Consider the following 27,705-nt stretch of genomic DNA (forward strand, 5'->3'; position numbering starts at 1 on the left):
AAGACGTCCAGCTGAATACCTTTGAATGCAAATTTTATGCTTAGAATTCAAAAGGAAAAGGGGGGGGTGGGGTGGTGGTGTAAGTATAGAAGAGATGTTGCCACATTGCTCCTGCCCCCAAACAATTCACTTCTACAGTGCTTCTTTTTATCCAAAAAGGGATTTCTTGTTGCTTACAAACCCTTGTCCATGTCTAACCTTGAAGACTGACCTACAGGTTTGGTGGAAGTTACCTGAAAAGGGATTCTTGGAGCAATCCCAGATGTTGCTTGTTTTAATTCTACAACCTCTATGCAACAGCACCTTCTCAAGCACGGCGCAAAAACTTCATGCCATTTCTACTTTAAACATTTAACTAGAGGAAAAAAACCTCTTTGCTAAAAGGTCTTGCTTATTAGATGAAATGCAGGTAAGGAATTCACTCCTTTAAGAGGAATTCAGATGAGAAAAACAATGCAATAAAATCCCTCTTTTGTTTTTTTAAAGAAAAAGCACATTTTCCACTGCTCGGTTTAAAAGCAACAAGTTGAAAAATAGGAGACTTCTTGAAAAACCTATATAAAATATCAACCCTTCTACTGGACCTCAGATGTGTTTATGCTGCAAAGCTGTTTTGAGTTATCTTGAACTTGGCAGCAGGGACACTGCACTCACGTGTTAGCCCGAGCGGCTGGCGGGGAGCTTGCCGGGGATGGGGGGACGGGTAGCCAAGCTGCACGCCCCGAGACCGGGCCCAGCAGCAAAGCTCGACTCGCTCACAAAGCGCCAAGCCATTTGCTCATGCCATAGAAAGAAAAAAAGTGGTTATAATCCGCAGCTGAGAATAACATTTTGGTTATAGAGGGAGCTTTCTTGCCACCGTATGAGCCTTTTAAGAGAAAAACACTGACGTATTCCAAATTTCAAACGGATTTGGATTTATACGCGACTGCAACAATTCTTCTGGAGACAAGGCAGTTTTGAGCTACTCCGAAAAAAATAGTTAAAAATAAAAATGCCGAAGCTACAGACAGAAAGCGAGCCGCTAGCATTCAAACACTCCACTCTTCCCAGTTACAAGTCCTCAAGTACCTCCCTCCCGTTTCAGACGCTGCCGTGTGGATCCATTTGTGAAGGATCCCGTTCCCTGGCTTCGTGCCGAGCAGAGCTCTGACACCATCTGTGTGCAGGGTAAGTTACTTTCGTCAGCATACCAACTATTTCTGGAGAGTTTCAACATGGCAAAAATTAAAACTTCAGCGCACAGCAGCTCAAACGCTCTCTCAGACCCTGAAAGTCCAGCAAAAAGATGAGCTTTACAGTCTACAACTACTTGTGTGCCAAAAGCTTAAAGGAAATAAAAGTTGTTTTCCTAAAGAGCTTGCAGTGTAGGTACGCAAGAGGGAATCAAGAACAGAAAGAAGAGTAAAGCAGCTAAATACCTATTAGCAATTTTTTTTCAGGTTGCAAAATAGCTGACAGATGCAAATGGGCAAAACCTTATGTCTGGCATTATTTCTGACCAGACAAAACACTGGAAATAAACGGAAGACAGAGCTCGGTGTTGCAGTGGTATTAGCAGACAAAAAGATCTCTCTCCCTCTCCGAGGAAGCCGTGATTTCTAAGGATCATATGGGATGAAAGATTTAAAACACTTATCAATCTATATCACAAAAGGTTTGCAATATGCCAGCCGCAGAAGTGTCTACAGAAATTCTAAGGATTTTATATCCTTAATAAAGTAGTAAAATAAATATATATATATTTTATATATCTAAACTATACATCTAGTTCAAAATAAAGTATATATTTATATAAATAACCAAATAAAAATATCTTTTAGTGACAGCATTTCTCACATTATTACACAGTCCCGAAGCCACACGCTGTTTCAAACCTGGCATCACAAATCTACGTGAAGTGGCAGTAATAAAAAAACCCCACAAGCTTATTTTCACCAAACCACCTATTTGCAAGGAGAAAAAATGAAGAACCAAAGATATGCACAGCAATTGAAAGTTCAACCCATTTTAGGATTTTTTTTTAAATGACGCATAGTTATGAAATAAAATGCTGGGAGCTTTAATACATGGGGTTCTCTCCGCCACATATCCGTAAGCTGTAGGACTGGCAGCTTGGTCCATGTTTCCAACGTAAAATCAAGGAAAAAACAGCAGGTACTTTGGAAGGAAACTTCATGCTGTGGAGCACAGGGTGTGGGAGCTCATGTAAGGGCTGATCAAAGGGCTGCCTTGTTATGCAGTATCACTATCAGTTTTGAAAGAGCTCTGAAGTCAGAAATCATAGGCTGGGCTGTTTTACTCATCAAGGTTTTATTTGTTGAAAGCCTTGGCTATGATTTTGTGTTAAAGATATCTTAACATGAAAAAAATAACACTGCTGGGTAGGAAAAAATGAACAACCTATATATATAAGCTCTTATATTAGCATTAAAAAAAGACAGGTAGTTACTACCTATCACTAAAGGCGTTCTAGAACATGTATTTTCATCATTTTGTCATGAAGAACTTCCCCGTAAAAAGCTGAACTGACAAATCAATATCTCATGATTTATTTCAATCCTCATAGTCAAAATATTCACGTAATTTAAAGATGCTTTAGGTCCAGGTGTAGGAACCAGGATGGTGCTAGTCTTGCATGCAGGCTGTTTTAATAAATAACTATACATGACACTCATAATTAAGGCTGAAAGAAAAAAAGAAAAAATAAACCCATTAAAAAAAAACCCCAAACAATAAATTTCTGGGTCGCTGGGGTTTTTGTTATTCCACAGGGCTGTGATAGTACTACACCACCCTGACCCCAACTCTCCACGCCGCTGGCCAACGCCGCTGTGAGCAACATTTGCCAATATGGTAGAAAAAAACCCTTAATATTACAAAGTCAGGAAACTAAGTGAGAGAAAAAGAAGTTTTAGCGACATTCCCGGAACGGTTTGTTTTTGACAAAAGCAGACCCACAGAGCCATCTGAGAGCTGTTATTTGAGCGCTGGTGGCTCTGTCTTCATGTCTGTTAGCTAAACAAGCCAGAGGGTTTTTGGTTTTGTCACTCTGTGTTAGTACAGGATATATTTCCCCCCCGTGGTTTAGCCAGGCTGTATCTACTGTTGCATTTGAGTATGTTGGCTTCTTATATTTTATTGGCATTGCACTTTTCTCCTCTTCATTAAGTCTGCTTACTATTCTTTGACTCTTTAAATAAGCTTTCGTGTAAGTAAATATATCTAGCTCTTTTGGTAGCTGTAAAAGCTTCCCAGCAATGGCCCACATCACTCGTTTTCTGAAATATATTTGAACTTGAGGTTTACATTTACATTCAGCAGTGGCATAGTGTATTTTCAAGAGCTATTCAGCACAGAGGTACTGCAACTGCGAGCAACCAGCACATCATCACGCTGGGCCTCACCCAGGAGAAATTAATTGCCTAACGCAGACTTTGCTTCCGCACAAAAGAAATTCTGCATTTTTTTGATATTATGCTTTCCAGCCCTGCATCTTAAAAGACAAAAAAAGATCAGCTTCCTTCAAAGTAAGACAATCCATACATATCTTACTCTCATACCCAGAAAACCCCTCATCCTAAGAAATCCTCCTGGTGTTATTAAATCTGAATCTCAGTCTACGTCTCTCTGTTCTCCTATAACTTTTCTTATTTATGCATCTAAAGTTTTGCAACAGCCACACGAGCAGACTTCCAATGCTGTATGAAGATACCACAATAAACCTCGCAAACAAAGATACGTGAGTTACTGCAGTTCATCCAAAGTATAGCTCAAGTTGTAGCTATAAACCCCCAAGATTTCAGTGGTTGGGTAAAAGGATAAAAATCCCATGCAACAGTACAGCACTTGGGGAAAGCTTAGCATGAGCAATTCTCAACGTTGTTGAAGCCACCACCTGCAGTAAAAAGTACTGAAGTTGCAACACACCCTAGCAAGGGTTAACTGCCTTTGAGAGAAACCCTGGTTTTTAGGGATTTAAGAAGCTGCTAACAAAAATACTAGTTAATATGAAAGGGAACAACTTCTAAAAGGAGAAAAATGTCATCGGTTGATGCCAAAAATAAGAAAGCAGGAGCAGATAAAAAGGAAGCAGCTGTTTCATGTTTTAAAGTATCATTTAACTGTTCTGTTTTAAATCTTTCCATCCCCAGCAGAAGATGTCAGTTTGCCTGTTCTGAAAAATCAGCATGTAATTGCATGTCTCCAAAAGTAATTACATTCAACAGCAAATTTCATCAGATTAACAAATTGATTTGCGTTTCATTGTTCGGTTTAAAGGAAACCTCTCACCACAGCGAGAGAGATGCAGCGAAATGGGCTCAAAAGCACCTGCAGTTATATCTAAATAAAGGCAAGGGACATCATTAGCAAACAACTTTGGCATTCCAGTGCTTTCAGAAGCAAAAGCAAAAGAACATTTTTGGAACAGAAGGGTCCCAGAGAGAGAAGGATGATTATATCTCTGCACCTACACCTACTCCTCATTAAAGGTGCATGAGGCACACTCAGGACCTGGCAGGAAAGCTATCGAGATCACCATCCTCAGTAGGGTTTCAAGGCCACATAATTATTTTATCAAAGCAATCACTACCTATCTATATGTATCTTATTCTCTTTGGCCAACAACAAAGACCTTTTTTTCCTTCCCTTTACCTTTTCCTTTACTGAGAGCTTTCATTTGATTAGCCCGTGGCTTTTGATTACTGAACGACATTAATTTAGAGAAAAGCTGGAAAACTCCACGGGCCATGTCCAGTCTTCAGGGATATTTATGCCCTGTATCAAATGCCTAACGTTTCCTCCAGAGATGGATCAGGGTATTAGAGTCAGTTACAGACTCTGCTTTTTAACTGTGGTACGGTTTCTTTGCTCTATCTTATTACGTGCATTATCAAAGCCTTTTAGTTAGGCTGTAAACCTCAAAGAGGTAACCCTAGAGAGCACCACTGCTGGCAATATTCGTGTCACCTTAAAGAGGTCGAAAGCCTAAAATAAAAGGAAGGTGGACGCGTGGGATCTGACATTCCTCCAGCTCCGTTTTTAAGCCGAGGGGTACTGTCTTCCACACCTGGCAGGAGCTAAGGGTACCCCAAAGCTTTCCTTGGCTGTAGCAAAGTGTCATCCATCATTCAGCTCTGCAAGAAAACAAATGCTTCCCAAACCACATTAAACACTAAATGGCGAGTAAAATTAAAGCTTAATTTAAACTGGTATTAAGATTCATGCTAATGGAGACCACCTGTTTTGTGGGTAACATTGCCAATAAAAATAGCAGGATGGGGAAAGAGTATAAGAAGAAGAAATTTAATCCAAAACTGCTGTAATGAAGGAAATTTCCTTTGAAAAATAAGAGCTTGGGAAGATTTCAGTATTTGCATACTGCTGGACACAAGAACCATGAAAGATTAAAATAATGATGATAAAGATCAGAGTAAGAGCTTTGTCTGAGGATTGTGAAGACTTTTTAGGAATGTAATTCCGAGCACTTTATAAAATCTTGGCTATTTCCCACTTAAATAGCCACGTACAGCATAAGAGAAAATAAGCCTGCTTTAATCAGCCAAAGCACCATTTCTTAGAAGAATCTCAGTCTAGTTTATAATTCATCTCTACTCTGATATCCAGCTGACACCACCAGCATATGGCTCCATGTGAACTTTGCCTACATACTACCACAGGAAATATCTACTGGCTTAAGAAAAAGACACTTAGAACATTATTGCCAGCTCCGCAAAGCCGAAGAGATGTGAAGAAAATCTGCTCTCTTACATTCCTACATACATTTTCAGCATATCATTGTAAACCAGTGGGAACTGTTTTACAGGTCAAAGGAGACCATTAGTGAAAATAATGCAATCCCAGAGCAAACCCTTCGGTTGCAATGAGAGGCAGAGCAGAAGCTTTTGATGCACGGGAACAAACAGAGCTTATGCTGTTCCCTCAGTCTAACAACTAAGGAAAGAAGGAAAGGTCATAAAAATGTATCAAAATTAGCAGTCACAGGTCTAATACACAAAGCACTCGAATCCAAGTAAGTGTCAATTCTGAAAGCTTTATTCAGAGCAGGATCATACTTCCACATCTATTTGATATCTTACTCGATCGCAGCAGCGCAGCTTTTAACTGAAGCACTAAAATGTGTTTTTTGCCTCAAAACTTGGATGCAGTCATCCTGGCAATCCCCACGCCAACAGTAAGTTAATAAAAGCAACATAAGGCAGTGACGGGAGGCAGGGCCCCAAAGGAAGGTAGTTCATTAAAGAGTACATCATCCAAGAGGTCTGCACGTAACAATTTACATTTCACTCCTCGGGACAGCGCACACGGTGGTTTCTGTACACGTGTAACCCCCGGATGGGCAGTGTATACCCACAGCTTAGCAACAGTCACCCTGTCCATCATCGGAAGACAGTGCTGCAAACAAAAGGCTGATTTAATTATAGAACATCGGAGGCTGTCCTCAATTTTCAGGTCTCCCATTTGTAACAGTTTCTGTGCTTGAACTTTCGGCAGCTCCTTGGAAAGAAGCGATCAATTTAAGGGAGATAAATTGTTTCCACCTTTCTGCTCACCATTCACAATTTCAGCAGATGAACTAGACAGCAATTCAACATTTTGAGCGGCTTCACAAATATTTCCCTATCACAGCGTATTTTTAAATATCGAGTATAATTATGACAACACATTATGTGGCTGAATTAAGCTATCCACAGTGCATTAGCTTTCTGCGTAGAAAGGACCAAAGCTTTAGAAGATGTTATAGACCCACAGTCCTGAAAGATATCAACTGGGGGAAGCCAGATAAAAGCTTCAACAGCCCATGCTGAAGTTTGAGAAACTAAAAAAATGTAAAGAACAAAGGCAATTCTAGCTATTTTTCCATAACAGCCTTTATGAAATCAGAGTGGAAGGCAGCCATTTGAGCAACTTAAAATTTTCCCACCGGTTATCAAATACTTCCAGTCCTCAAATAGTGTCAGCTGTCTAATGCTGTCGCAGTCCTCCACCAAGCAGCACATGCAGCGATGCTACGTAGTCACGGTGGCCCTTTTTTGAAGCCCAACGTAATGATGAATTGCCAAGCAAACAATATATAGTGAATATCTAACAAGACTTTGCAAATGGTATATTTTGTATGCAAGAGGCTGCAAAATCCGTTCGCCTCTTTTTGTTCCTTGAAGCATTTGGCTCATAATTAACGTTTAAGCGCATTCAAATTAAAATACTTCAACCAACATGAGGGAAAGAGAGGAGGCAATTGCCAGTTAATGATACAATTACAAACAGTGTTTTTTCCTTAATCGGCTCCTAGGCGTCTTACATATACTCAGAAAGTAGCGATCAATTCAAAAGGCTTCATCACGAGGGCTCTGAATTTGGGAGAAAGCAATCTAAAATGAAATGTGACAGAATGTTAATGAAAACAATAGTTTGGATATGAAACCAGACAAGAACACGAGTTTAGATTTAGTGAGTGGTAGAAAATACCATCAGGAGTAAGCTGTAATGGAGCAGAAAGCTTAGAACCATTAAAAAGGGGTCAAAGTTAGCTATAGTAGCAACTCTGATATTCACCCCCTGTGCGTTCAGGGACTCACTGGAATCCGCTCCAGGTAAATACATCCTAATTTAAACATTAAAACCTGCTGACATTTACACAAGTATCAGAGAGAGTTGCAAATTCTCCCCATTAACCACTTGTCAACTCCAAAACTGAAGTTTCACCTCTGAGTGAGCTGACTTTAGTCTGGATCAGAATCCTTGAAGTCCTCAGACTTTCTGCACTGAATTTCCTCGCTTCTTACTGTAATATTGTACAGTTGATTATTTGTGTTCTACAGCTCTTTTCTAATCTGATATATATTTTGAAAGAATGACAAAGCAAACTTACAACAAAGATTAAAACAGAAAAAATAGTGGGGAAAAAGATCACGCTACCTTTACATGACTGCAGAAAAACATCAACCCTAACAACATCCATCCACTAATGTCCTTCTCTAAAGGGTGCACTCTCAGTTTGGTGGAAGATAAGGAATATTTCGGGAATATTTTCCAAGCAAAAGAGAGAAAGGTGAACAGCTGTGGTTTGCACAACGCTTATAAAATCACCGTGGCCATGCCAGACAGGGTTTGTTAGCAGAGAGGAGCTGCAAAGCAGAGAGAATGGAAATATTGAGACATTTTTGACAAGACCTTACCTGGGTTTTCAAGAAAGCCTGGCAAGCTAAGGCTTTGAGTGAACTTCGCAACGTAGCTTTCATACTCGGAACCCACTCACACAGGAGGTATTAGGAAGCAGATTGCTGTATTCTGAAGGCTTTCTGCATTTTGCAGCTTTAGTTCTTTTACAAAATAATCATTTCAAGTGATTACAGCAAGCAGGGAAAGGCATCCTAAAGCAATATACTTTACAAAAAAACCCCAAACCAACCAACCCTGAACTGAAGTGGTTTTGAAGAGAGGTGGAGCAAGAAGAAAAAAAAAAAGCCAGAATTCAGCATTGGCAGGAACACAGCTATCTCTAACACAAAAGAGCATTTATACTCTCCAAATCCAGATTTTAACAGGCAAGAAGAGATGGAAAGAGAGACAGGTTTCAATCAAGGACTTCAGAATAAAGTTTCTAATATTTTTAAAAAATTAACGTGGACTGTAGGTTAATTGCTCTGCAGTAAAGTTTGTACATTTCTGAAGTTCTCTGTCGCAAGATTTTGTAAATATATAAACACTTCTGTTTAGATACATCTACTGTATCTAAATTGAAAACAAGCCAGGATAGGAGAGTGTATGTACAAGGACTGTTTATTATGATATTCAGAAAAAAACCCACAAAATACTAGTTGGACATACTGCACTGCACAGGAACAGACCAAAACCAGGCGTTAAGCTGCAAGGTGACGCACACACACAAGGAGAAAATATTTTCCAGCAGTCTAGCAGTAGCAGAGTTCCACTGACTTCATCATACTACTTATATTAAAAACACTCTAATTTCAAAAGGGAAATTGAAACATGTTCTGTAGCTGCAAGAAGTTTAATAGTGTAACTGCAATGAGCAAAACCATAGGAGGAAGTCTGAGATAACAAAACCAGTCTGCATCCTGGCCATACTGCAACACGCAGTTTTAATTAATGAATTAGCTTGCCCTGAAGGACCAAACCCAACTGGGAACAGGAACTTTTATGCGGGGAAATAAAGGACGACCACCTAGAAAAAGAAGTAAGAGAGGGGGTATGGGAAAGGTCTGAGTAAAAACTATTTCTGAGAAGAAAGAAGTATGGGATGAGTCCTGAAGGAGCAGTCAGGAAAGCAGAGAGGACAAGAAGTCACCCCATGGTTCTGTTTTAAATCTTGTAGTGAACCCTGGTCAAGGCCTGACTGCTAGGAAGTCTTTGTCCCAAAAATCCATACCATGATTTATCTTCTATTTTATCTTATTGGAGATAAACTTCTACAGAGAGCCAAGACTTTACAAAAAGGCAAAAAAATAGGGAAAGCAAATAGGAAAGAGATACAGAAAGGACAGGTAGGAACACAGGTTGCAATTAAGGGCAATTGAGGGCAGCTCAATCCACCATGGAAGATTGCACAAGACCTGAAAGGACACAGCGAGTCCTGAAGACAAATCATACTTTTTTTTACCGACTTTTCTCTAGTTTTATCTCTACGGAACCATTACTTTTCATAATACCATCTCCCACTCATCAACTGCTCTGAAAAAAATTATCAGGATGGTGAGGAGGAAAAATGAATTAAGAGAGTAAAGCAGTACCCCTGGGTGGTGTGAGAAGCGTAGTGTCAAACTGCACAGTTTTAGCACCCAGTGTGGAAAAGCTTTCACATGGCATCAAATCTGACAGCACAGTTACGCCAGACGGTGAATGGACTGAAAGTACAGTGGGATACCTGCCAAATGAAGATCTATATGGTTACAGGCTCTGTATGAAGGAGACATGACATCCCTCACAAGGGTAGACCTAGCAAATATGGGCTAAGGTAAGGAGATAGTGAGGTGGACTGAACACTGGTTGAACGGTTAGGCCCAGGGGGTGACCAGTGGCACAGAGTCTAGTTGGAGGCCAGTAACTAGTGGTGTACTCCAGGGGTGAATATTGGGTCTGATCCTATTTAACATCTTCATTAATGATCTGCAGAGTGCACCCCCAGCAAGTTTGCAGGCAACATCAAACTTGGAGGAGTGGCTGATACACCAGGGGGTTGTGCTGCCATCCAGAGGGACCTCACCAGGATGGAGAAATGGGCCAACAGGAACCTCATGAAGTTCCACAAGGAGAAGTGTAAAGTCCTGCCCCTGGGGAGGAACAACCCCAGGCACCAGTATGTGCTGGGGGCCACCCAGCTGGAAAGCAGCTTGGCAGGAAAGGCCCTGGGATCCTGGTGGACACCAGGGTGACCCTGAGCCAGCAACGTGCCCTTGGGGCAAAGAGGGCCAGGGGTGTCCTGGGCTGCGTTAGACAAAGCATTGCCAGCGGGCCCAGGGAGGTGATCCTCTGCTCTACTGAGCACTGGTGAGGCCACGCCTGCAGTGCTGGGTCCAGTGCTGGGCTCCCCAGTACCAGAGACACACAGGCAGACTGGAGAGAGCGCAGTGAAGGGCCATGAAGATGATGAAGGGACTGGAGCATCTCTGCTATGAGGAAAGGCTGAGGGAGCTGGGACTGTTCAGCCTGGAGAAGAAAAGGCTCAGGGGAGTCGCATCAATGTCTGTAAATGCCTGCAGGGAGGGTGCAAAGAGGACAGGGCCAGGCTCTTTCCAGTGGTGCCCAGTGATGGGACCAGAGGCAAGAGGCACAAACTGGAACAGAGGAGGGTCCCCCTGAACATCAGGAAACACTTTTTTATTGTGAGGGTGACCAAGCACTGGCACAGGTTGTCCAGAGAGGTTGAAAAATGTTCATCCTTGGAGATATTCAAAAGCTGCCTGGACAACTGGCAACTGGCTCTAGGTCGCCCTCTTTGAGCAGCTGACCTCCAGAAGTCCCTTCCGACCACTTTGGAATTCCGTGAAGATGACCATGCTGTCTGTCAAATTAAGGAATGCAAAATGCAAACTTGATACTCCAACAGTTATTAAAGGACGCAGCAGCAAACTGGTTTTCTCTCACACTCAGACGAGCAATGCTGCTAGGTTGCTGTGAGAAAGGAGGGAGGAATGCTACGCTGGGCTACGATGACATCTCCAGCAGAAGGAGGTACAAGGTGGGCTTCCTGGAGAAAGATGACAAAGCCACAGCAAAGTTCAACACCAATAGGTATTTGGAAAAAAACGACAGAACAATATCAGGTTTGTGGAAGAAGTTTCTTACACATGAACTGAAGAACATGCTAACAGAAATCGTAAGGACCACATATTCCTGGATGCGGTATCGCTGCCAGATTTCTTCACAAAGAGTCTCTCAACCAATAAGAGCTGATGCTATTTTAGACTTTGTTTTGGCAAGTAACAAGGACATTAAGAAGAGCTGGTGATATAAAATTAGCTTGGATTGAGCACACACAAGCACATACATATTAAATTAAGGATAAAACGAGGTAAGTGTTGTAAGAGAATCAAAGTTCACTCTTTTTAACGATGAGAAATTAAGTAAGACAGTAAAATCAAGTGGACTAAGGAGATAAGGAATGGGAAAGCAGCCATCTAAGTATTTCTCTCAGGTCAAAGATGCAAAACTATTTGAAAGCTGTATCCTCAGAACTAACCTCAAAAAGGACATTAGAAACAATTAAAGAGTCTACATATTATGGAGAGGAAAGGATTCATTAGCAAGAAGCCAGCAAGTAGTACAGAGATAAAGTAAGAACTGCCAAATGTCAAGCTGTGCTAGACCTCAACAAACGATAAAATAGCAAGAGATGTTTCAGCCAAACAAGTAAAGGAGTCCAGGAAGGGAAAGGGAAGAGGGTATGTTGTAAGGATAGGCAAGAGATTAAGACTGATCAGCTGCATCCCTGAAACTAAATTAGGCTTTTCATTAAGGACAAGGACACTGAACATAGGTGCAAGGCAAAGTGTCTAATGGGAATGAGGTTATAAAGATACACAACCAAGGTGGAGAAAAACACTCAAGTATTTCGATGTGTTCAAAGTTGGTGAAAGCAGCCAGCATTCATCCCAGCACTCCAAAAGAAATGGTACATGAAATAACGCCTCTGGTAGCAAGGCTGTTAAAGCAACCTACCAGCCGAGCGTGGCACTATGGAAAATTTGAAACTCGTATTTAGAGGAGGAGGGAGAATCTAGATATTCACGCTCCCAAGACCTCAATAGCATGCAACATTTCAGGACAAGTTTTGAATACAAGAACTGAAATAGTAAATGAAAAACTGAATTCAACAAGCAATAACGCTGACAGCGGTGAACTGTGATATGCCAGACCACTATTTTCTGTCCGTAAAAATAAATTAATTGTACAGACCTAGGAAGTACAGCTGAGCTACTCCAAATTTTATTACAGATTTCAATACATTGGAAATTCCTGGGTGAAATAAAGATGGTGAGGATTATTTCAAGAATTGTAACAGTTAAGGGGGACAGAAGTTAGTTCATGGCATTTGGGCAGACTTTGACCGATATCTTCATTAATGACACAGACCCAAAAAGAAAGTGTGCTAACTGCAATCTGCTGACAAAGTCAAAGGAGATAATAAAGATACAGAAAAGAACCACACAGGAGAACAACTAGATGATCTTCATGACTGTCAATATTATCCAGTAACAGCAGCAGGATAACATTTTAAGATGTTATTTGGGACTGAGAACATTTGTTATCAAAACTGGGAGCTCATCAGGTGGAAACCAAGGATGTGAAAGAACAGGGATATTAGTCCATATTAAAATGAGTAAGGACTTTTACTTGCTGCAGCCATGAGGACAAACAAAGCAAAATACTGCCATAAAAGGACCTAGAAAGGACCATAAAGAATCTAGAGATAATGCAGTACAAAGCAATGGTGAGACCTCATCTCCATGACCTTATACATGGCTGACCAAAACTGTACAAGCAAGATTAATACAAGCGAGCGCAGAGGAAAAACAAATGAGGCAACTGGACCCGAGTAACCTGTTTGTGGTGGTTTGACCTTGGCTAAATGTCAGGTACCCACCAAATCGCTCTATCACTTCCCCCCCTTTCCCCTTTTTTTCTCAACAGGGCAAAGAGGGGAAAGAAAATAAGATAGGAAAACAAAACAACCCTTGTGGGTAAAACAACAGCAGTTTTAATATAAGCAAAGCGACGCAAAGGCCCGCACGTGGAAGCAAAAAAAAAAAAAAAAAAAAAACCAAACAAAAAAACCCCAGATTTATTCTCTACTTCCCATTAATAGGTGATGTCGGGCCTTCTCAGGAAGCAGGGCTCCCATACGCGTAGTGGTTGCCTCGGAGGACCATGGGTGACCCCACCCCCTTCCTCCTTTTTCTCAGCTTTATACCTGAGCAGACGTCATATGGTCTGGAATATCCCTTTGGTCAGTTGGGGTCAGCTGTCCTGGTTGTGTCCCCTCCCAAGATCTTGCCCACCCCGTCCCACTGTGGGGGGGAAATGTCGGAAGGAGCCTTGGTGCTGTGTGAGCACTACTCAGCAGTAGGCACACCACCAGTGTGCTATCAACATCCTGCCAGCTCCCAACATCAAACACAGCACCATGAGGGCTGCTACAGGGGAAAACCAATTCCGGCTCAGCCAGACCCAGTACACTGTTTCAGAGGACAAGATGATAAGGGTTTCTCTTGCTTAAGCCAACACATAAATACTAAAGGCTGAGAGAGGATCTGACCTGTCCAAATTCATCTGGGGGAAAGCAGGAGACCCAGCTGCCCCACAAGATGATGGATGGGACATTCAAGCTCAACAACAACACTGGCATAGGGAAAGCTAGCAGAAATTCATCATAAGTACAGGTGGAGGGGAGACTGGAGTAAACACAGGAGAGCTTAACGGACAGGAGACAGCACTGTTCCTAAACATCTACAAAGTCCTAACACACAGTTCTGTGTCACAAAATAGCAAATAAATAAATCACGGTAAGGTACAGTCCAGCACCAATTATGGAAAGTAAACGATCAGCCAACAGTTAAATAAAACATGATTTTTTCCTGACTCCTGTGATTACCAATTTGATAAAAGAGAAGCCTGAATATTTAAATAAATCATTATGCAAGTGCCCACCTTCGTACGCAGGATGTCACTTTATCTTAAATTAAAACAATGACTTGCTCCTCGACTATCCAATGACATAAAGGTTTTACCTTGAAGCTCTTGCAAACTCCTCCGTATCTAAAAATTAGGACTTGACAATGAACTAAGATTTTACCAATTTGTAAAGTAAAAGTTCTCCAGCTGGAAAATGATTACCAATATTGTAAGTGATATTAAAAAGAACCAAAATGTAGTCCAAAGTCAGCCTATCAAATTTACCAGTCTGCAATCAACAAGATAAATTTTCCTAAATACTTCAAACCCACCATCTTTACCAGAAGGTGATACCAGAAAGAATACTTTCACAAGTATTCCTAATATGATTTCAGAAGTTCAAGAAATACCTTGAAAAACATCACTATAGCGTAAGGACCTTTTTTACAGGTGGACCTCATTTCCTTGCTCAATATTATCATGTGCATTATCTTTGTTGGAAGTGACCCCTACGGTGACTTTGTGCGACTGACATGTCTGAAATAGCAAGTAAATTAATGTGCAGTTGTCAGCTTTCACATAATAATTGGCTGAATCAGGGTGAAGACGGAAGAATTCAGGCTCCCACATTTGACCAAGCTTCTTAAAAAAGGCAGAATTCAAATATACAGAGCCTCATTTGAGATCTCTGTTCCAGACCTAGAAGTCCTTTTGTCCTTCAAAAGGCGCCTGTATCACTCTGAGTACACTGCAGGTTGATACTTGACTTAGCCCAGAGCAAGAAGGTGGCCAAGGTTTCTCTGAATTATTAGCTGCTGCAGCAGTTGCACTCTCTTTGCGATTGCAGTCTGTGATCTATGAGTGTTTTCATGATTCACCAAGCTTCATCCACTGCTTCTTCAGCGCTAGGCTTATCATCACAGTCAGTCTGACACCTGAGGCAACGTGTGTGTTAACTGACTGCACTGAATTAAGGGAAAGAATGAGCTTCATCTTATTCTGCAGCTACCACCAACCTTGGGCAGCACAAAGAGGAAGGGGGATGGCCCCCGAGCTCTGCCTTTTGAGAACAAGACATTAAAAAGAGACACTAAGAACATTTCCTCTGTTTCTCATTCTGGACTTGGTTTTTGGCTAGATGAGTCTTTGTTTTCTTCAACATCAATATCCACACATTTAAAGTCAGAGACCTCATTAGTACATAGCCCTGTTAATAAGCGAGCATCCCACTTTATTTCACAGCATATTTTTAGATCCACTGGGCTGAGGCAACATCAGAAGATGACACACTTTTTTGCTCTTAATCAGGAACATCAAGCCCTTTGTCTACTGCAGGATTATATTGAGAGCTGGTTCACGCCAAACTGCCACATTGCTTGAGAGAAACAAAAAAGTACTTTTAAATAATTATATACACATTAACAGCTCCTACCTGTATTTTTATCGGCCAGGTGAAATTGCTGACATAAACGAAGAAAGTGATGTTTGGATTGTTGCGGAAATCAAATTTCTCATTGGAGAAACTGTCCTTGTATTCTTTTATATTGGTTCTTGAAACAACTGGAATTTCCTCCCCAGCCTGCGTGCCAGCTATTATCAAATGTTAAAAAGTAGCAAGAAAAGATGTTTCAATGCACATTTTAAGTAGCAAACAAAAAGGGCAAAGCATACTGAATTTTAATGTTACAAAATTAACTATTCATCTGAACACTACTATTTTAAACAGCACTGCATTATCAAAATCACTGTATGCCAAAATTCTGCACTACTAAAAATCAAATTTGCACCTTCGATGTTTCCAAATTAAGACAGAAAAACACAGTTCTTATTTCTGCCTCCCAGGCCTAGCATTTAAAACCATTATAGAACAAGTTCACAGATTAAAAAAAAAAGTTTCCCCAATGAAATTTGTGTTTGTTGAAAACTGGAAACTGAAACAAGCTACCAAGAAACTTAGATCATGCTCATTTTACCTGTAAAACTTGTGGACCAAGTAATGTTGAGGTTGAAGTTTTTAGATGCATTGATAAACATGTCCAGGTCTCTGTTTTGCTTGGGAGAAAAAAAAATAAAAGAAACCCCATTTTTAGAATAACAATTTTACTGTACTGTTTCCTAGCAAATCTTCACTGAAAAAAAAAAAATAATCTTGGAACGTGTTATTTACATGAAGCAAATACATCAAGCCAAAAACTATTTACATTTTCTGAAAACAGTATTCTCCTCACCAAGGAAAGCATAATAAAGAACAAAACAAGTCATGTGCATAGACTAAAACAGGAAGAATAGAGTTAAAATATACTGGGTGAACAAGCAAAACTAGAGTTGCTCAGCAGTTGTTCAAACAACCATGAAGAATCAACCGTGGTTCTGTACGAAATTTTACCATGAAGATTTGAAACCGCGTGGCCAAGCCAAGCTTCAAAAGTTCTGGCTGCTCTGTGGAGCTGGACATACATGCCATGTTAAGAGACTACACCTGGAGACTTGCAGAACTGTAACAATTCATTGTCTCCAGGGCCAAGAGAAGACCAACATATACCCAAAGGGTGAAGTTTAAAGGGAAAGTAAAAAATTTACCTCTTCGGGTGTAGCCACAAAGTTGATTGCTGTGTAATAGCGATCATCCTCTTGAGAAAGGCTGAAGGTGAACTGATAGTCAATGAGAAGAGTATCTGTAAGGAATGCACGGAGAAAGTTATCCCATGGCTTGGAATAAAAGAAACTTCTGCAAAGCAAGGTGTGATGTCACTGAAGTGCTTCTTGCACTGAGAGCACAACTAGGAGTCACCACGCTGTTACGAATGACTCCAACCTTTGGATGATCCCACACAAAAAGGGTAAAAAAATTTGAGTTTAGAGGAGGAAGAAGATTCTGCTTACATTTCCCAGACAATAGCCTCCAGCCTTAGTCTAAGTGACTGTTCATACCTATACATTGTAAAAAAACAAGCCAAGGCATTTACTTTTCCCATACTGCAATACCTCCACGTGCCAAGGGAATACTAGCAAAATAAAACAGACTTAGGAGGGGACTAAGTTCCATGCATGATAGATTTCTGTACATCAGTGGACTCTACAGGGAGGATTTCTACGGAGCAGCTACTTGTTAATGGACCCAGCTGCCATCCTACTCTGGGTCACATCATGTCCAGGCATGGCAGGACCAGGTTTAGGCCTACCTGTACACCCTCCTAGGCTCATGTCTGCCTAGACCTGCCACCACCTCTCTGTTGATCAACAGTGCACAGCCAGTTTTGGGGATACATTCACGAATAAAAGTATCTTTTTATTAAGATGCAGTATTATGACTTATACATACTTGCAAACCCATGCAGAGATATTCCAAGAAATAGTAAATAGGAAGCTATAAACCAGTTGTTATGTCTCTCTTATTGTCTCCTGGAGACCCCTTGTTGGATAGACACGGGTTAGACAACCTTCTGACATTTACCCACAAGTCCTATGAAGCACTAAGAAATTTTCAGGGAAGAAAGCCAAGTGCGACTGAATCTGTATAGCCCAAGGTTGTGCCTGTAAGAGTAGTAAAGTTCTATCTTTTTCCCCCTTTTGCCCACTTTACCACCCCTGCCACTGGCAACAATGAATCAGGTCATCCTTGCAACGAGACTGTCATGAGAAGACATCAGTGCCCTTGTTCGGCTAGGCAAGTAGGATTCAAATTTGCTAAATACAGCATGTTGATAATTTCTGTCTTGCACAAAAATACTATTTGAGACTTGCATCTTTATGTAATTTAAGATTACATCTATCTGTGCTTGCCAGTGTGCTGATTGCTAATATTTGCAAATAGAAGCTGGAGAGTTTCCATTAAGTAATCTGAATCTTGGCAAAGTATCTGCTCAAATTGCATGAGAATCCAACTGTTCGTTTCAGAGGAAACGTGGCAATTTTGAAACCTTAACCATTCTAACATAGAACAGAACTAAAAAAACCCCAGTATTTTGCACTTACAAAAAATTCTAAAGACACGCTTTGGTTTTGACTTATTAGGTATATATTTTAGAGCATTCTCCAGAAGATCAGATTTCATTTCAAAGTCACGTGAAAAACATTCAGAAGTTTGTTCTGAAAGATCCAATCATCACACAGACCTTATCAAGAAGAGCATTTTCGTTCTCTTTAAACAATACTTTTGTGAAAACTGTTTTTAGTCCTTCCCTTAATCCCCTGTATTTTAAACAGATGTTGATGCAACTAAAACTAGTTTTAAATAAGACATTTTAAACTTCAAACACATTTTTTATCTGCGAACAAAATCCCAAGAGTACTCACAGTAACACGTTCCTTTAAGTGGATTTCCCTGATATCTATTTTCGACTTCACACCTAAAAAGAATACATATCTTTTAATAAATGGATTTTTTTTCAGTTCTATTTATTCCCAGCCACTAAAAATCAGAAATCACCACCTGTGCTGATAACGGTACACAATTAAAAATAAAAGATGCATGTCTGAGCTATACTTGGCTGCCGAAGAAATTCCACAATCCCTGCAAGACAAACTAGTATGCAGTAAAAATGAAATACAAAATTCTGGATATTAACCTTTGCATCCACTTGGAATGTATTTATTAGCTCATCACAATGCACGGAACTGGATTACTACAATCAAAAACTAACATTTCCATTTACATTTACGGCTATTCCAGGATCTAGTCCTATAAACGTTTACTCATGTGAGCAACACTTTAAAAATAAAGCTGGCAATGAAATTATTTGGAATGAAATTATTTCCACTAACATTACACTAAAAGCATTTCTGTTATGTTACAGAAAAACCTCCAGCAAATTTCTTGCTCTGAAACTGCTCCATTAAAATGCTTGAATGTCAGAGTCTTATTTCAGATATATTTACACTCCCCCAGAACAGCATCAGCGTGCACAGACAGTAAAAATCTACCAATTAAAAAGAAACTATTGAGGGATAAAGCAAAGCGGTATGTATAGTTTGGGGTGTGGGGGGCATTATTTTTTCACCCCATCCCTTCTGCATGACATTCCCAGTTGAAATGTTCTTAAAAATGGAAATCTTCAGGAAATCATTTTGTTCATGTTAGCCCCCCAGGGGAAGCATGGCTGGCTGCACCGTTGATGAAGTTAGTCAACTGTCAGCAGGAAGAGATGAGCAGAGACATCATAAATACAATCATTAAAAAATGTGGGGGTTCCATGCCGGTATGTGCACCGCCTTTGATTTCAAATAACAAAGCGAAATGAACTCACAGTTGACACTCGTCTCCTTTTATTCCCTTGGTGGTGCAGAAACATTTCCCTGTATTTGTGTTGCAGACAGACGCATGGCCATTGCACTTGCAAGCTGTTGAGCAGAGGGGGGGAAAAAGATGCAATGTTGAATGAAGCAAGAGAAACAGATTCGATAGCAATTAAGTCCTTTAGTTGCCAAACTGAGATACATCAACAATTAAAGTGCATATGAAAACCCATTTGGTACTCTTTGGTTTCTTTGTGATACAGAAGGTAGCCAAAAATAGAACTGTGCGTCAAAACAGAGTGAGTGTGGGCTCCAGGACTGATGTTTTGTATGAAATCATGATCAGACTGTGCTTTTTAGCCTCAAAAATTTATTTAACTACCTCTCTTGTTGTTAGATAGCACTAAGGATACCATAACCAGTAAGAAAAAGACAATATTTGGAATAGTTTGGGGTTTGCTAACACATTTCAGTCAAACTCAAAACTCTTGAGAGAAGATTATTTTTGCAAATAAAGCAAAGCTCATGGTGCTTTTAGGGCTTTTTCTAGAAATAAATAGGCCCTTGAGAAAATAATGTCATTAGCAACAATATCAGTGTCTCTGCAGTGTAAAACGGCTGGTGCTAAGCACACGACATCCATGCTATAGATGGTCTGGGGCACGTGCCCCAATGTATTTTAGAATGGATTTAGCCTGGTCTCACGAGCTGAATGCCACCGAGGCATGGTTGAAGCCAACAAACACACCCATAGACTACACCAGGTTTTGGGCATGCCCAAAATATATATTCTGAGCCTGCTCGAGGTGCAAACCAAGGTATGACAGTGAAACAAAGAGCCCTGTACATTAGCAATTTCAAGTATACTTGTAGCAACTTCCCTTCAACAGGGGGGATGTACGGGAGATATGCTTCAAAAGAACGCTCCTAATTCAAATTAAAATGCTAATGTTGACACAGTTTGAGACCTTCAGTCATAAAGTAGAGAAGGTACATGCAAAAAAGAACCAACCCTAAACCAAAACAGCAACCAACAATAAAACCAACACAAGCAGTTGTCTTTCATATGACGTTCACCATAACTAGCAGAATAGATTTAACAACTTTCCCTGGAAGGTAGGTGCCTTTTAGAAGTTGTTCTACCCACGAACTGGAAGATACATTCACCTGGAGCTGTGTGTGGCAGAGTGTACAATATAAGAAGGGAAAAAGTACACAAAGGGAAGATCTCTCACTTGCAGTCCCCGAGCTTGCTGGAAACAGCACTCTAAAGGCTGGTGATGCCTCATTAAGAAGGCATATGCCTTCTCATTAAGACGACATGTGCCACTCAATGTACTTAGACATGAAGTCCCCATCCTGAATATCCTTGCCAGCCTTGGACCTTATTTTATGAATCCTTTTGATGTCTTCCTTACATTGGCATGTAATGCAAGCTATATTGTATCAGGGACACTTAATTGTGCTTCTCAGATGTGGATGAGTGGTTTCCTAGCAGCAACACGGAACAAAATATGAAGAAGCATAAAGGCCTATTGTGGGAACAAGTAGACTGAATGAAGATTTGACAAAATAATTGTATTCTGTGAAGCAAACACACTTCTCATTAGTAGCACTTTAAAAAAATAATTCTTAATACTACTGAGAATGTCTTGTAATTCCTCCCTTATGTTTTGCAAAAGGTGAGTAAAGTGAAATTTGATCAATATACATTATTAACATACATAAAAATTAGGACAAATTTCAAATTTCACGTTGTTTAGATACAGAGCACAGTATCTTGAGCACTAACATTAATGCTTCCTCACCCTGCACTTTAGACACATACTTATCAAAAAGACTGAACACTCAAATATCTCTATTTAAAACAACAGAGTCTATTTATTTATCCATTTTCCTATGAGCCCTATAACTGGAGATCACTCACTAAAGAACTGGAATATGCACAAAGAGAAATTTTATCTTGGTTTGTCAAACAACTATGAAGTTTGGAAACAAACTATTGACAAAAGGTACTAGACACCCTCGCTGGAGTCTAAAAATGAGAATTGCCCCCCAGAGATGGATGCTAGAGCAGGAAGCCTAAACTACTGGAAATAGCTTTTTGATGGTGAAGCACGGTAACAGTCTGATGATGAACTACCTTACAGCGAGTGTCCTTCCACCTTCTTCACAAACCATGGGTCACAGACTCATTCAGAGATGGTCACGGGGATCGCTGCTCCTTTTCCTGCATTTGTGAGAGTCCGGCACACCGACAGCAACCACATCACCCATCTGCCCAACACCATTTTCACAGAACCAGAATCATTCAGGTTGGAAAAGCCCCTCGGGATCATCGAGTCCAACCCTCAGCCTGACTCTACAAAGTTCTCCCCTACACCATATCCCCCAACAGCTCATCTAAACGACCCTTAAACACACCCAGGGATGGGGACTCCGCCCCCTCCCTGGGCAGCCTATTCCACTCTCTGACCACTCTTTCTGGGAAACATTTTTTCCTCATGTCCAGTCTGAACCTCCCCTGATTTGGCCACGCGGAGTGCTTCAGCCACCCTCCAAGGCCCCCACGCAGCCCTGGGAGGGGGGGAGCAGGCAGGACCACGGCACCAGCAGCTCATCGTGGGCCACCAGCAAACGCTCCACGGAGGCGTTCAGAAGTGCTGCCGCAGCAGCAATCTGATTTCAGGCATAATAGCGCCTTCCGTTCTCTTGCAAATAACTTGCTTATCTACCGCCAGCATATTTTCATGTGAAACTTTAATCAGAAAATTCAAAAAATCCTGAATGCAGAGAAAGCACCTTGCAGCTATTTTTACATTTGATGTGCCGCATTCCCTGCCCTTCCCGATTAACACTTCTCTACGTTGGACACTTCCTAAAAGCAACCGCTGAGGAGTGATTTACCTACCATTTAGTTATTATCTGCCCAGCTCTCAAACACCAATGCCTATGATGATATGCAAACAATTCTTTCAGAGAAATAACTGCAGTTTGTCAAAATTTTTCCAACACAAGCGATATAGCAGTGTTCACCTGGCCTGGTGGCACAGAGCAGCAGGAAAAAGCATCTTATTTCATCCACTCTTCTTATTCCTCCCTGGCTTTTGAACCCCATCGCTACCACTTCCAGCTCAGCACAGCCTTACCTGTGTGAAAGTCGACTGCTATCCCAACACTGTCACTCAAACTCCTGATGGCTCAGCAGAAGGGGAAATACCAAACACTAACACTTTTCCAGCGCTGAGTATTTGCCATTTTGAGGATATTTATGATCCCCATGCTGCAGGGGCCACTGGGCTAAGGCTGCAGATCTGCACATCAATGTGCAAGGACTCACACTAGGCACTAAGCGTGCAAATGATGCTCATCAGGATGGAGAGCACCAACAACCATCTCCAGCACGATGTGACCGTGGGCTCTAAAAACAGAGCAACACCCAACACTGCACATAAATGCACAAAAAAAGAGTGGAATCAGCACATCATTAATGGGAAAAGAAGGAGGGACCATGGCTCAGAGGAGGGAGAAAGCAGGAGTAGTCTCTGCTGCCCGCCAGCCAACCCTTATCTGAAGAATTCCCCTCTGGAAACCTTCCAACAGAGCAAAAATTACTAATGGCCAGCAGTCGCTCTGGCTGCATCAGATAGGATGATTTCCTCTCGCTTTCCCTCTTCTGATCCACCTCAGTCCTTCTGCCCAGCTTCCTGCTTCCCTCATTCTTTCGCCTTCACAGTAAACAGCGTTAACATCACAGCAAATTAAAAACCTGGGCCCAAAGCACTTGAGAGCAAAGCACTTTTGACATGAGCTACCAGTTTCATCAGATAACGAATGAATGTTGTTCCACAGTCTCTAAACACATTTTCTAATTCCTTTTTCAGGCATCTGGATGACTTTAGTCTATCATTCATTATCTCAACAACAAACTACTTTTGGACAATCCTCATGCAAAAGAGTCCAAAGTAACTTACTCTCCATTTCCACAGGCACAGAAAAGCAACAAATACCAGAAGGCACGTTGTGATCCAGTGATTAAACCTGAATGCTCAGACTAGAATTATATATTTTCTCAGGCCAACTCAGTCTCAATTTATTCAATCCTGCACTTCAAATTATCTTCACACGAAATGAGTTTAGACTATCAGCGGTATTTAATCTCGCAGATAATGTTCTGAAATAAAGTGTCAGAGATGTACATTTTCCTTTGTACCCGTGCCGTTGTGCTGTCTGTCAGAATTTCATATCCCAGCTATTGCAACACCCTTTTCTTTAAGTCAGGCAGCCTCGTCTCTGTCTGTGATCTTTTCATCCCCTTCCTCAAATCTGTCCGCTGGGAGGTTCTTCCTCATAGCCTCAAACATCACCTACTTGCTCTTGCTTCAGGTAACAGGACGTTCATGCTCCAGCTACTGACTCTCATCTTCATTCAAAAGGTCGATGCTACTTCCAGTAAACATACTAAATGAATTTCCGAGTATTTTGTAGTGGATTGTCTCCACACTTGGAAGGAGCAACTCAGAGTCTTCAATGTCCCCTCAATCACCTTCATTTATTTCTTCCAGGGTGCCTACAAACCACCCACACTCATTTCATGGATGTACTGACACTACTCTGACACCAAACAGTGTTATTTCTGCTCCACCTTTTCCATCACTGGATCTAATTACATCACTCCACCTAACTACGCTCTGTTAAAGCTCTTTGGAGAAAGAATCATCTTCCCTTACATCTGCATATCACCTATCACAGCTGGATTCTGGTTTACAGCGGGTCTCCCCATGCTACAACACTACAAAATTTACAGTAATTCAGAATAATGTTGCAAGGTTCAAGGGCAAAACTCCAAATCTTACATGTTGATTTCTCACTATTACCTGTATTGGTTCTTCAAGAAAGAATTTTTCCCGGTTTGTTAACTGGATCTTGCACAACCGAAAAAAGTTCTTTGTGCCAAAGAGTCCCAAAGCACTTTACAAACTAAAAATGCAATTTTAACAGGGATCACCTAATCCCCTACTGAAATCCAGCCAACTCCTCACTGAAATATGGCAAGCCTTTTATGAAGCAGACAATTCTAACAATAAACACACAATACATTAACCAAATGTAATAGAAGGTGGAATTTAGATAAGCAGAAATTTGTTCAAGACATTGGGATTACCACTTTCTTTTCAAAACAGGATCAAACACTACAATGCACATATTTTTCACTGTGGTCATTTAAAGCTTACAAAGGAAGGTAAAAAATCATCTTTATCTTGTGCAATGAAAGTCAAAGAATTTCATCAAGCAGTTTTTCTATCTTTGATTTGAAGAAACAAGGATTGTGCCTTGCTTGCAGGGAAGAAAAAAATACATTATCAGGATATAATTTCAGTTAAGATAGCAGAGGAATGAGTACAGAGCAAAAAACATCAAAGACTTCACCACAGGAAGATTTAAGGCACCACTTACGCTGACACGTTCCTCCATTAGTAGGATCACCGTAGTAGCCTGAGATACAAGTTTCACAGTGTTTGCCAGTTGTCAGGTTTTCACACTTCTCACAGATGCTTTCATTTACACACTTACTGTGCCCATTACACTGGCAGGCTGCAGAAAGCAGAAAAGGATGAGTATTTTGTGCTCAAATATAGTGCTTCACATAGAGCCTCAGAAGTCTGTGTTCTGCAGAGGCTGAAGGAAACCATTTCATACATCTTCCAGAAAGGTTTTTGTGGTCTTGCTAGCAATACATGAACTCTAAGGGAAATGTGTATTGAAAATTTAAAGCAGCACATGGAAAACTGAACTCCAAGACATTATGTGCATATTGGACAGAAGGGACTGGAAGCAGCTGGTGGGACAGACTTACAAGGAGGAATGGGGAAGAAAGAGTGTAGCAGCAGTCCAGGTAATTTTATTCTGTATGTTTGGTGTTAAAACTATTATTTCAGAATCACCCTGAGCATTACTAAATCAACCTTCAAAGAAAGAATTGCTTTTCTTTCAAACAACCCTAAAATGAATAAACAAACAGAAGTTAAAAACTCAGTAAGGGTTTGTAGGGAAAGGAAAGATTTCACCAGACTAATGCATAGATAAGTCTTCACACAGCAAACCTCTGCGGCTCACCTGCAGATACCTGCACAGCTCCTTCCATCACAAAATGTGTTATTTCTTGTTTGTCTTCCAAGCTCTTTTCCCCCTCCATTAACAGGAGGGAACACAGACATCACTACAGTCTTAAAAAGTCTCTCCCCTTGCATTTAATTAAGGTGCTACGGCTGAAGTGTTTGAACAATTAAACGTTGCTCGTTTACCTGGACACTGAATAAAGGACCAGTTATAGCTGTTCTCCACAGGACACATGCTGACATTCAGGATGGGCTCCAAGCTCTGTTTCCCTGTTGCAGATGGGGTTGGCATCTTGACTGGACCTCTGTAAGAGCCTTCGATGCACTTCCCCTTGCCGGTGTTGCTCGGATCGGTGCACCAGCCACAGCCGGGCTGCTCCAAACAGTGAGCACACGTGCAGTAGCCTGAACAGTTTTCAGCTATAAAAAAAAAACCAACCCAAACATCACATTGTGGAATAAATCACTGTCCCAAAACACAGGCGACAACAAACACAGAAACTCTTGTATGTCTTTAGTGACCTTAAGTATTTATCTTGGCAATTCTGTAAATATTTATTCTGATATTCACAGTAACACACACACATATATATATTCATGCCTATCAGCATATTTATTCCAGAATCTAAGACAACTAGTAACAGAAGTTGCATTAATCAGTGAGTTACGAAACAACACAATATACACAAAGTTTTTCTAACCATTACACAGCACCCACTAAAACCAGAGGTTAATGTTCCCAGCTAAGAAAGATCGCTGATTTACAACAGATCAGATGACAAAACAAGCCATCCAGAAGCAAAGGCTAAAAACCAGTTTGTTTACTCGCTTTGAGTCTCTTCTTACTGCACGTTTTAATATCACACACTACTATTTCAAGTATTTATCCCAGTAAAAAAGCACAGAACATAAGTACAGAATAAAATTTGTCTTCTTAGAATGCTCAGAGTGCCACATGCAGATCCCCTGGGCCCAGCAATCAACTAAATCAGGGAAAAATCATCACCACCCTTTAACTGTTCCTTTCTCAAATGGGATTGTATTTAAGGGATGACAAATTCTTTAGATCTAGGAAAGTTTTTCTTTTCCTTTTCCAATACCATCTTAAAAAATATTTTGTAGATTCTTGGTGTTCCAAGATGAGCAGACTTTCTATCAAGATGCTTAAATTAACAATATTTGCCTTAAAAGAAAAAAAAAATAGTAGAAAACCATTGTTTTCCATTATTTCAACCTACTCATCTCCTGCCTGATGCTTCCTCTAACTTTTGACCTATGGCAATATGGGAAGTTCACACTCTCAGGTTTGACTGTTACCTGAAACTAATTTTCTCCATCTTTTATTTTGCAACACTTTGAGCTTCTCATCAGCTTCCAAAAGTTCCTGGAGCAACTGCAGCAACTCAAACTGCCCAACTTCCCTCCTGGGGAACACAGGCGCTCCTCTCCCTCTGCTACCCTGAGAGCCCTGGCTTTCCTGACTCGCCTGCTTACACTCAGCTCCTAAAGAATTCAACATAAATTAGGAAGTGGTCAAACAGTTTTAGAAATTATTTTTAATTTCTAGACTATTTCAACCCAGTTTGAAGACAGAAAGCAATATTCCAAAGCACCATAAATCTTTCGCAGTTTGCTCACATCTACTTAAGAGGGGGGGAAAAACAAAAAAAAAAAAGTAATTTATTTAAGGTAAGTTAGAAATTCCTACTGTGGCTATATGAAGACAATACTTCAGAATAAAACACTTGTGTAAAACCTAACTGGGATTTGATAATCTAATATTAAATTACATGGCTCCATATATGAAGAAAAGAGATATAGGAGAGATACAAAAAGAAGTTAATCACATGAAATTATGTAATAATTAATTTGAAGGATACAAATTCAAATTATGAAGCAAGTTCTTCTCCACTGGAAAAAAAAAGTGGAGATTTCATCATCTCACTTGACAGCCTTCACTATCTATCTGCCATTTTGTTTAATTGATAGTTCCCGTAACTGGGACCTAATTTTGTTTAATGCTTGACATGATGCAGGACTGAATTACACACACTAAGCTCCTGGGGGTCTGGTACTTGTTCTCTTTACCCAGGGGATTTTTGGTATAACCGATGCGCAGGGTTTGATGCCTTTTACTAGTAAACGTCAGCAAACGCAAGACCCCAGCCCAGGCATCAAGACGCAGAAGCAACTA

At 40.7% G+C, this 27,705-nt stretch overlaps 1 protein-coding gene across 2 annotated transcripts in view; it reads right to left on the bottom strand.

Annotated features, from left to right (window-relative positions):
• Window positions 1-27,705, bottom strand: part of ATRN (attractin) — a 156,231-nt gene that overhangs the window by 53,694 nt on the left and 74,832 nt on the right. Inside the window, exons 18-25 of one of the 2 annotated variants that reach the window (XM_074821778.1) lie at window positions 25,698-25,931; window positions 24,850-24,987; window positions 19,404-19,497; window positions 18,454-18,506; window positions 16,738-16,832; window positions 16,131-16,209; window positions 15,590-15,747; window positions 6,036-7,394 (exon numbers count right to left, since the gene is read on the bottom strand). In XM_074821778.1, coding sequence (XP_074677879.1) covers window positions 7,350-7,394; window positions 15,590-15,747; window positions 16,131-16,209; window positions 16,738-16,832; window positions 18,454-18,506; window positions 19,404-19,497; window positions 24,850-24,987; window positions 25,698-25,931 — 896 coding nt within the window. In that variant the 3' untranslated portion in view covers window positions 6,036-7,349. Of the gene's footprint in view, window positions 1-6,035; window positions 7,395-15,589; window positions 15,748-16,130; window positions 16,210-16,737; window positions 16,833-18,453; window positions 18,507-19,403; window positions 19,498-24,849; window positions 24,988-25,697; window positions 25,932-27,705 lie in introns of those variants that run through there. The other variant, XM_074821777.1, reaches the window with a different exon arrangement.

The sequence above is a fragment of the Strix aluco genome, chromosome 4, assembly GCF_031877795.1.
Source record: "Strix aluco isolate bStrAlu1 chromosome 4, bStrAlu1.hap1, whole genome shotgun sequence".
Classification (NCBI taxonomy): Eukaryota; Metazoa; Chordata; class Aves; order Strigiformes; family Strigidae; genus Strix; species Strix aluco.